This window comes from Onychostoma macrolepis, chromosome 03 (genome assembly GCF_012432095.1).
Source record: "Onychostoma macrolepis isolate SWU-2019 chromosome 03, ASM1243209v1, whole genome shotgun sequence".
Lineage (NCBI taxonomy): Eukaryota > Metazoa > Chordata > Actinopteri > Cypriniformes > Cyprinidae > Onychostoma > Onychostoma macrolepis.
In genome coordinates this window covers 29746463-29757624 of record NC_081157.1, presented here as the reverse complement: position 1 = coordinate 29757624, position 11162 = coordinate 29746463, and the positions used below count along the sequence as shown (strand labels likewise).

Below are 11162 nucleotides of genomic sequence, written 5' to 3'. Positions count from 1 at the left end.
TTGACCCATACAGTGTACTGTTGGCTATTGCTACATTGCTGGTCCAGTGTCACATAGGCTATAAGAGTTTATTTGTAAAAACAGATAACTCTGTTTTTTTTTTTTTTTAATTTTCAAAAATCATGTTTTTTATTATGTTATCATGCTTTTATTGTGTTAGTTAGCTGTTTTTAGTTATTTTTTCTTAATCAAAATAACCTCACTGAGGTTTGATTGAGATTAATTGGAATGCACAATGAAAAAACATGCTTTTTGAAAATGGTTAAAAATGGAGTTATCTGAACTCTTCATATATATAAATAGCCTATACATAAATTAATGGCAAAAATAATGTTTGGATATTTCCTTTTATTATCTCAGGCATCCTTATTAAGTGTTTCATGCCAGTTGTTTGCATCATACCTTTAGCCAGATTTCAAGTAAAGCTGTAATACTGCCACACAAGACAGCAGTGCAGGATAGACAGCAAGGGGCCACTGTGAAACTATGACATTTGTGACACTAGCTGGAATCCCCCTCATGTCAGTACTAACGCCCATCTCGCTCGGCCCCCTACCGGCCACGGGCCCAACAGCAGGAGGGGCGTCAGTCCAGCACACAAACTTCACAGAGAGCTGCGAGGAAACATCAGAAAGTCGCTCGCGCTCCTCCAGAATGAACTTTTGGAACTTACGTCGCTACAAGTATACAAAGGAATACGGTTTCCAGCTAAATAACAATTCCTGAGCACGTTGTTTTTTTCACTACCACGAACAACGGATTTATTTAGTAGGCGACTGCCTTTATTCATAGTTTTAACGGACAGCAGTGGTCGCTTTGCTGGGGAAGGACCTCTTCAGTGTGAACGCCTTTACAGATGTCTTTATAATGGAGGAAAATGTTTATTGTGTTTCAGCTTTTTCCTTTTAGTGTTTGTTTTAACCGGTGAATATTCACAGCAGATGTCTGCCGGCTCCAGCTGAGTCTCTTCCATGTAGATTTTGTATAAAACATAAAGTAAAGTTCTTTGGCACCTTAATGAATACACCAGGTGGTAACTAACCGCGTTTAAGTTAGAAAGGATGGCCGGCGTGGTGCGCACCCTGAGCCGGTGTTTGCTGCCCGCTGAGGCCGCTCAAGATGACAGGAGAAACGGGAAAGCACGAGACCGCGAACGCGACGCGAACCGGGAGCGCGAGGCGAAGCGGCGCAGTCGCGAGATCGACTCTATGCTCGCGCGCGAGAGACGCTCGGTGAGGCGTCTGGTGAAGATCCTGCTGCTGGGCGCCGGAGAGAGCGGCAAATCCACCTTCCTCAAACAAATGAGGATCATCCACGGGAAAGAGTTTGACCAGAAAGCGCTGCTCGACTTCAGGGATACCATCTTCGAGAATGTCATCAAGGTAACGGTCTCACGCGCGTGACAAGTTTGCTTGAGGTTTTGTTGTTTGGTGTCATAATTGCCAATTTTGTTTGTCAACAGTTTTGTGAATTTGCTGCGTTTCATAACTTGAATTTGACTAGTTTGAGAAAATGTTATTTATTAAAGTTATATAGACTTTCCATATCTAAATCTCTATAGAAATTTTCATCATATTTTTCATAACAGCCTATTTAAGAAAGTAATTAAAAAGGTAGGCAGGCAGATAGATAGATAGATTCATCTAAAATGCCACCCTTAGAAATTTGTGTTTAACAAATAAAATAAAAACAGACGGACTGACAGATCTGAAATTAAATCTATAGAAATTTTCATCATATATTTCATTATATTTAAGAAATTCATTAAAAAGGTTGGTAGGCAGGCAGGCAGGCAAATGGATAGATAGATAGATATAGATAGATATAATTTGTATGTAGTTTATATATTTCATCATAAGAAATTACATTGAAAACATGAAGTATGGATAGATATAAAAGTAGGTAATTAGTAATCTTAATAAAATAATTCTGTGTTGCATCAAAACATCTTAAAATTATGTTGTGTCAGGTTGTTTAGTTATTCTAAGGTCACCAAGGCCATGTTTCCTTGCCCAAACTTGCTGTGACATGCACTTTTGTTGCAATAAGTAAAACAAACATTCTCTACAGAAATGAGAAACACACAAATGCATTTGCATTCAGCATAATTAATACTTCCCCAAAGTCTGTGCTTCAGCGATCAGAAAGTGCTCACATGAACTCTCGTCACATGCACATGGACCATCTGTCAAACATGTAGACTTGCATGAGTTACTATCAATCCTTTCTTTAGCTACATATTAGATGAGTGCAATATCCAGGACAGGTTAGTCGATTATACAAAGGTTTTGGATACCCAATCCATGTGAAAAATGTTAACTTTTTCTCTATCTGACTAATTCATTTTGCTGTTAGTCATGTGAAGGTTGCTTTAGGCATCTACTCTACCGCAAATCAGAATCCCAAGGGATTATTCTTGGGTCATTTCCCTGTAAGCACGTCTATTTAAGATGTCTGTTTTTAATAACAGTGGCTTGACTCACAGCTCGGAGTTAACGGGAAAGGAGTGAAAATGCATCCCAGAATGTGTGTGCGAGATGAGATATCAGGCCTGGGGCTGTTGGAGTTACAGAGGAACATGAGGGACAATGTTTGGCCTTTCTGGTAGAAGCAACTTTTGTAATAAACCAGTAATCACAAATCAGCATCTTAACATTTGCAGGCTGGAGATGTTCTCTCGTACTTACCACAAGACTAAGCTTAGCTTCCCTTACAATTAGCCGTACATTGAGACACTTTGTTTGGTCTAGGTTCATCCCTGGCTCTGTTATGAACGGAGAGATTGTGTCTGACTTATCATTGTGATCAGCTCATGTGCTTTCTGAGCTCACGTGTCTTTGGATGTCTCAATATGTCCTGATTTTCCCCCTATGTGTGTACTTACTGCACTTGTGTCTTCCTCTCTTTATCTCTTATTTGGTTTTACATTTGGTTTGGGAAGTTTACTGATGGCATCTGATGTGATCATAGTGAAGCCTTTGAGATTAGCTGCTGATGGCAGAAAACTCGAATTACAGCCTGAATCTATGTTACAATACATATAGAGAAGATCTAACATTCTTTTCATGTTGTTCAATACGTCTATGTGCTTATACGCACTAGTTGACTGAGTCAGAGCTTTTTTTTGTGGTGTTTATTTATAAAAGAGCTTTGTTCAAAAAGCAGTGTATTGTGCATCGTTTTGTCCTTGTCATCTTTATGGTACTCTGAGTTTATGTTAGATGAGATGTAATTATATGGATCAGTGGCATAATGCTAATTTTGTCTTATTAAATAATTTAATAAAATATATATATATATATATATATATATATATATATATATATAAAAATAATACAACAGGCAGAAACATGCAGAAAAATACATAAAACTGAGAAATTTATAACTGTGTATCAGGCAAATAATCTTCTAAAATATCAGGACAGATAAAATATGAATTAATAATTTATGACATTTGTAAAAAAAAAACAATAATAATACTACTAATAATAAATACTAAATAAATAAAACACTTTTTACTTAAAAAATGCATTATTTAATTAAACCCAGCTACATTAATCATTAAATAAATCGTAATATGCTGTTGTATTGCATCAAATCTTCTTAAAAATATGTTGAGTCAAATTAAGTTATTCAAAGGTTTCATTTCTGCTGCCACATGCACTTTTGTCACAAGAAGTAAAATAAACATGCTACACACACACACACACACACACACACACACACACACACACAAAAAAAAAACATAAACAAGGCCTAAATGCATTTTTGATGACAATCATTCAGATTTGTACACTTAAATGTATTGACATTTATATCAGTCATTAAATTAAAACTTTTGGTAACACTTTAGGTTAGGGAACATTATTCACTATTAACTAGTTGCTTATTAATATGCATATCACTAGCATATTTGCTGTTTATTAGTACTTATAAAGTACATAATAATGCATAACCATATCCTAGACCCCATCCAATAACTACTACAACAACGTCCTTACTTACTATTAATAAGCAGTATTAATAGTGAATGTGTGTTCCATATTCTAAAGTGTTATCAAATGTTTTTTAAAAATGCTATAAAGTTTTGCAAACCCACTTGAATACAAAGATTACAGGTCTAGGAACCTGGTGCATGTGTTTTAAACTAGATTTTTGTCATTGTTCCATATATAATAAATGCTTTTCTTCTCTATTGGACATAAATATGTCTGTATCCTGGCAAACTATGATGTTCATTTATTCAGTGGGAAACTAAAATGATAAATATTCCTATCCTTGGTCTTGTTATCTTACCCACAGTTTGGTTAAAAGCAGTGCTGCCAGATCAGAGGTTTGGCTCAGTGGAAGAGTTTAGCTTTATATGGAAAAGGTTATGTTTCTCAGGATGTCAGAGCAGAGGTCCACATGTTCCATCTCCATGGTTCTTGTCCACCAAACATTTAGCCGAACTGCCAGACATCACATCATGGGTCCTTCCCACAGCCAGAGAAATGTGTACGCTTTTGTCCATAGTTTTCAGAGTGACTCCAGGAGCCCATGTCATACAGGGACAAGATTGAGGCAGAGCTGTTTCGACTGGGACTGATTGCGATCAGATCCTCTTCTAACCCACCCGAGGAGCAAAGCAGTGTTCTTTGTGTTGCTGATGTCATCTCAGTTTATTTTCAATAAGACCCCTTCACCACAAAGTGACTATAGTGAGCTGAGGAAAACATTATAATGTAGTTCTGATCTCTTTCATTTAGCTCCAGAGGCAAATGCTGAGGCCTGTGTTTTGGAGCATCTATGTTTATACGAGAACTTGAAGTCAGTTTTATGACTAACCGCACTAAACACCCTAAATGTATGTGTTGGCCCTGATTACATGGTCCACTCGCTGCCCTGCCAGTCAAGTGAAAAGAGCAAATGGCCGTGAAGAATGTGCCTATAGTTTTGTGTTTCTGTGTGGTTTACCATGGCTTCTTGTCACAAGTCACTTGCTTGTATTAACTGTAGTTGTTAAAAACATCTCAAGGTTATGAAACACCTTTATTTAGATTTGAGAAACTTTTTTTGGGGTTTAGGGAGCAAAACGTAACATAAATAAAGGCCAAATGACACAAAAAGATCATTTATAGTACACTAAAAACTACTATAATTATATTAGCTCTTTAAATTCGAGGTGGATTCTGATTGGCTGTCAAGGTTTTAAAAGTCTAAAAGTCACTCTGTGTTTTTAAAACTTTACACTTTTATAATTAATAAAAAGGGTTTCATGTGGCACAATATAACATCTAAATTAACTGCTTTTATTCAAATCAAAATATTTAACATGGCTAATCAACTTACATTAGGTTACAAACCACAAGTCAGGTCAGTTAGAAATCACCATCCAGAGTTAACAACTGCAGAGTTTCTGTTTTTACAGTGCTTTTATTGAACTAAAGCTTTTATATGTCCTTGTGGTACTTTTTTTGTCCATTTTGCCAGAATGCGTATTTTGATGACATTTAATTGCTTTGCTGCATTTTTACTAGCATATAGATGACAAATCTCAACTAAAAGCTACAAAGCTTTGCTTTTTAATGTTGAGTCAGAAGTATGATACTTTTTTAATTGAAAAGTTTTGTGAATGTTTAATGCAGGTTTGCTAGCTTTCTTTTATTTTTTATGAAGTATAAAAGTTCCACATTGGTGTTAATACTTTTGTAAAATTGCATTCAGTTCAGGTCTAAAACAGTTGCCTAAAACATTGGTGGGATTTTTTTTATTTATTTATTTTTTCAGGACAGTAGGACAGTGGCCAGTAAAAGGAAAGCATGTGATTAATACTTAATTTCACAGTCTAAAGATGTGTGAAGTGGCTTGAGAACTGGACTGGAGACCTTGTTTGTCGGTGATGAAGTCAAGGTCAGATTGGAATAGCTCCACAATGGTGGTCTCTGCGGGCTTGCAGTATCGCACAGTCCACAGAGCCAGAGGAAATGCCTCTCCTCAGTGCACAGACAGCGAATGCTGCAAACAATGGCGATTCAGTCGTGCCATCATCTCCCCTCTGACCGTTTGTCATCACCCTGCTGTTCAGCCCATCCCTCTGAAGGCTCTGGATGATGACAGTGTTGGTGATGTTTGTTTCACTGATACCAATTTGTAGCAACCCCAGTCCAGACTTTTCCTCAGGGTGGAAAAAACTAGAACAAACAATCCCAGAGGTTAACAGTCGCGTGAGCGAATCTCAGCCTACGTGCTGATCAAATTATTGGCTATTTTAAAGATAACGTTATCTTCATTTCAGCCACTTTACAGTGGCAAAGGTCCAGGAGATAGTCCTCTCAACTTCTTCCAGATCCTTCCAGTAATGCCTTATTTGAATGTTGCAGCACCATTTGCCCAGAGGTGGTCTGTCTGGAAAGGGTGTAAAATGTTTTTACAACCAATGTTTATTTTTAGTGACAACCTTGTTAGATAAAATCTAAATTTAATTAAATTATATATCACTTGTTTGATGGTTTGATGATCCAATCAAAAACAGATGGATAAAATCAAGTCCACCCAATGCCATTTAATATACTAAAAGGATGCATTAAAAAAGCTAAATGTGTTGCGTGTACAGTCAAATAAATGATTTGATACACCACACAATCAGTCTTTCCTGCCTTGTTGTTGTAAACTCACATTGAGTAGGCTGAGTAATTTATGTCTGGGAATTTATTACTTCCTAGATCAGTAGCTAGCTATCTAGTCATTTCTGTTAACTCTTTAATGGTCCTATCTTTGATAGGAGAGTGATCTAAAGACTGGTCTGATACTGACACTGCGTGTCGGGACACGATAAGATCTCACCTCCATTTGGCCCCTTGTACCCCTCACTCACCACTCTGACCCTTCAAGAGTCAGTTTCCTTGTTGCAAAGCTCTTGATCTCTTGTGCAACGGGACACCACTGGCAGTGGAGCATTTCCTCTGTTTACTACATCCTTGAGAAGATAGTTGCGATATTCAGTAACTGCCCAGAATGTGTTTTTCCTCCATCATTCCAAGGAAAGCGTATATGGAGGAGCAAGTTACCAAAAAGTTGTACCACACCGAAAGTTTTAAATGCGTGCATCCTGCTTAAAAGATCCTTGCGGGGGAGGATACAGGAAGTGGCTGAAGGGTGACACAGGGAGCAAGCATATATCAAGCCCATCTTCCTGTGTGATAAATCTGAGAGTTCCTCTGTGACTGAGTCTTGGGAGGCTCCTTCACAGGCGGCTTGTTTATGACTAAGGAGTTGTTGCTGATTTAGCTGTGGTTGCTCAGTGGTGGGGAAGCCGTGAGCGGCTGCCTGGTCCGCTCCCCACTTCTGCTTACGCTGCGAAATCACAGCACTGTCATTACCACCACTGGTGTAATTACTGCGCTTGACACGCAGGGCCCGTCTAATGCATGTCAGATGAGGGCCGACGGACTGGATTCGCTGTCAACTGCGTCTCTCTCAGCAGAAACCAAGATCCCTGAAAAATATAATTCTTGCTCTTTGTTAACTGAACATTCAGGAAATCCCCCCCTTTTTTCAACAAACAACAAGGAAAATATCAAGAATTGTCTGTTGTTGACTTAAAAATGAAATGGAAAACTCTGTGGTTTTTCCCCGAGGACTTACAAAACAAGTCTCTTTGGAAGATGCCATTTAAAACAAACACTTAAGACTTGTTTTTCAGGAGGCCTTTCAGAAACGATAGGAGCCTTGCTCACGGCGAGGTGAGGTTTTGGTGGTTTTCGGAGCTATTTTTGGGACTTTGCCATGACTCGGGAAGAGATTGGAAGCCCTGCAACTGACCTCTCCGCTGTGATAAAGCTGCCTAGCCGCTCTCTCTTTTCTCTCGCCCTGACGGTGTCAATGGATCCAGCCAAGGAGGACAGGAGGATACGTCTACGCTTCCCTGATAGTGTTGGCCAGAAGTGGGTGAAAGGTCAGAGATGGATGGGTGGGTTTGGGGGGCTGCCTCTCAGACACAAATAAAGGCAGAAGTGTGACTGAGTTTGGCCCCTAGGAAAGTACCCTGACAACCCTCGATTAAGGCACACTGTTAAGAGTATTAAGAAGAAACAGCAGGGAAGCCTTAAGCACGAACAACTGTTTACATTTGCGAACTGTTTGATCGCTCAGGGAATCTTGGGATTTGGGAGGTGGGGGAATCTCAGGATTTGATGGAGACAGCCAGACTAACAGGACTGTACCACATTCATTTCCTGTCGCTGCCCCGCTGTTTTATTGGTTTTGCAATGCAACCGTCTCGTGTTGATGTACAAATTCCTCACACATGTGGACAGACTAGGAGTTTTCATTGCCTTTACGCTCAACCTATTGACCTGATGTGCTGGAATGGCATTAAACTGACTCATCCGGGTCACTGGGTCAAATCCCACAAAGCACCTGTGCCTGAGGGACCCTTTATCTTCTTCAGAGACAAAGGCGTGCTGGCTGCTCTAATTACTCTAGCATACATTTTCTCTGGACATTTTTGAGTGCTAGTGTCAATGATTCATACTGAAGAGCAGAAGAAGAGGACCAGGACCCCCTTCTGGGACCCTGAAAATCAGGATGTTATTCCACTGCAACAAAAGGAAGGAGGAGGATTTTGCCTCGGTTGATAGTACTGCAGTTATCGAGAAAAGTCAATGGCCTTATGTTGCATTTACAAAGCGTCTCATGATATTTCTGCTCTTCCACAGAGCACAGCCCTCCTGGTAACTGCCAGAGGCTCAGTTCAGGGTTTTGTGAATTCGATGTTATGCTTGGAAGCGAGGAGGCTCATCGCGGAAGTTTAGTTTCAGTGCGATTGCTGTTCTCAACAGAGCTTTCTGGAGATGTTTTCATTTTTGGCTTCAGAGTGTTTCAGTTCTGGGATCAGATCTTCCTTTTCGGGTATACATGTCATGACTGAGTGGTAGCAATCTGAGCTTTTTCTATATGCAGTACAAGCACACTTTAGATTCGTCTTTAAGTTATGTCAGCTGACAGTGGTATATTTAAAGGGACCATATTTTTGACACATCTTATATCTTTTTAGATTTATTTTTGTATGGAATTTTTACTCTGAGGTGCAATTGTAATGCTAGGAAAGTTTTTTTTTGTTTGTTTCTTTTGCACTAAAAGAGTAGTAGGTTTACAAAATGTTCTCCTTCTCTCTGACATTTTTGTTTATAATATAGACCTGTTCACACCAACACTAAAAATTTGGTCAGATTTTTGCATTAATTTTTTCCGTTCAGACCAATTCGTAAGAAATGGCTGAATAAAAATGCAAATTCATTCTCCGGCGCTTATATGCATTAACAGCCATTCATTCAAATGAATGTGTTTATCGCAATAGTTTTTGCAGCGAACATATGTCTTGGTTTAAACACAGGCCTACTCGCTCAATGAAACATGTACAAAAGGTATAGTTAACAACATAATTAATTGTGGTCAGTTCTGAACTTCTGACTTCATGTTGATTTTAGGACTTCTTTATAAAGAGCCTCTTATATCATTGCCTAACCTCCTATTGCTGTGGTTCACACTCTTGTACATCATTATTTAAATTAATTGTCCCTTTTAACATAAACAGTGTGGGAGATTTGCAGAGACAGAACTTTAGCAGGTTTAGAGTGTGCTGTAGGTGTTACATGAAGACATTGCTATTATCTTTATTTTGTCTCCAGAAGAATTGCTTCATCTTCCTTTTATAGAGGCTCAGCTCCAGAGACACACCCTGCTGTAGTTATACACCCTAGACAAACAAACATGGCATTAATCTCTCTCTCCTTCTCTTTGTCTTTTTTTCTCAAAGGGGATGCGGGTGCTGGTGGATGCCCGAGACAAACTTGGCGTTCTCTGGCAGAACTCTGAGAACGAGAAGCATGGCATGTTTGTTATGTCCTTCGAAAACAAAGCAGGCATGCCTGTCGAACCCTGCACCTTTCAGCTGTACGTCCCAGCCCTGCAGGCACTCTGGAATGATAGTGGCATCCAGGAAGCCTACGGCCGACGGAGTGAGTTTCAGCTGGTGAGTGTAATCACAATACATTTCCTGACAACCTGTGCCATCTGGATACACTTCACAGGAAGAGCCACATGGCTCTTTGGGTAGTTGGCAACGTGTGTTCTCATAAAACAAATAATCTATTATTTACCTGGGGTGAGTGCACTGCTCAAGGGCACAGTGGTGATCGTTCATAGATATCCTCCTTAAGTGGAGCTTCAATGGGCAGCACATTCAGACAACAATCCAACTAACCTTTGGAATATACAGTATAGTGATATTATTTAGGGAAAATGGTTTACATTAATAATTATTTTAATTTAAATTTATAAATACACTAGTGTTCAAATGTTCAGTAAGTTTTTTTTTTTTTAATAATACACTTCCTTCAAGGTATACGTTTTATATGTGTGTTCCCTGGGAATCAAACCTATGATCTCTACCAGTTGATAGCCAAGGGGGTACGGGAAATATGGTAATATTTCAGTGTCAGTTAGATGGAAATCTTTGGCCTAGCTATTAAAGCTAGACACAGGGAGACCTTAATTAAACCTGCTGAGTGCAGAAAAGCAGAGGAAGCTTGACTTATTTATGTGCATCTCATCTCAGCGTGTATGTTGCCACAGGACTTTAATGAGTTCAGAAGCTGTGCACAGGAGTCTCTCAAACTTGAATCGCTCTGACTGCGCACTGGAGCGATGTGATTCACGTACACATCTCTGTCACAGTACCTCTGGATCTTTTTGAATTTTTTAAGTGCTGTTGAGAGTCCTGAAGATCTAGGTCAATGGAGCAGGATGGAAGACAGGATAGACAGTGAGGAAACCTGTGAGGAAATGGCACAAATTTCCCTTTATGCATGAGATGATTTGACTTCTTGGTGCTCACGTTCTTTTGTCTATAAAGAGAAAAAAACCTTCATAAAATCTAATTTTTCACAGAAATTGAGAACATAAAGTGTCTGAAGCATCTCATTGATGCTTCTTATTTTGATGAAGTACACTCTCAGAAATATAGGTACAAAAGCTGTCACTGGGGCAGTACCTTTTCAAAAGGTACACTTTTGTACCTATTAGGTTCAAATATGTACCTTTAAGGTACCAAAATGGACCCTTTAGGTACAAACATGTACCTTTTGAAAAGGTACCGCCCCAGTGACAGCTTTTGTACC

The 11162-nt window shown here is 39.1% G+C and overlaps 1 protein-coding gene across 1 annotated transcript in view; it reads left to right on the top strand.

Moving 5' to 3' along the window:
• The first annotated feature begins 585 nt into the window (after positions 1-585).
• Positions 586-11162, top strand: part of gna12a (guanine nucleotide binding protein (G protein) alpha 12a) — a 33891-nt gene continuing 23314 nt past the window's right edge. The window contains exons 1-2 of the mRNA XM_058770287.1: positions 586-1382; positions 9800-10015. Coding sequence (XP_058626270.1) covers positions 1062-1382; positions 9800-10015 — 537 coding nt within the window. The 5' untranslated portion in view covers positions 586-1061. The remainder of the gene's footprint in view (positions 1383-9799; positions 10016-11162) is intronic.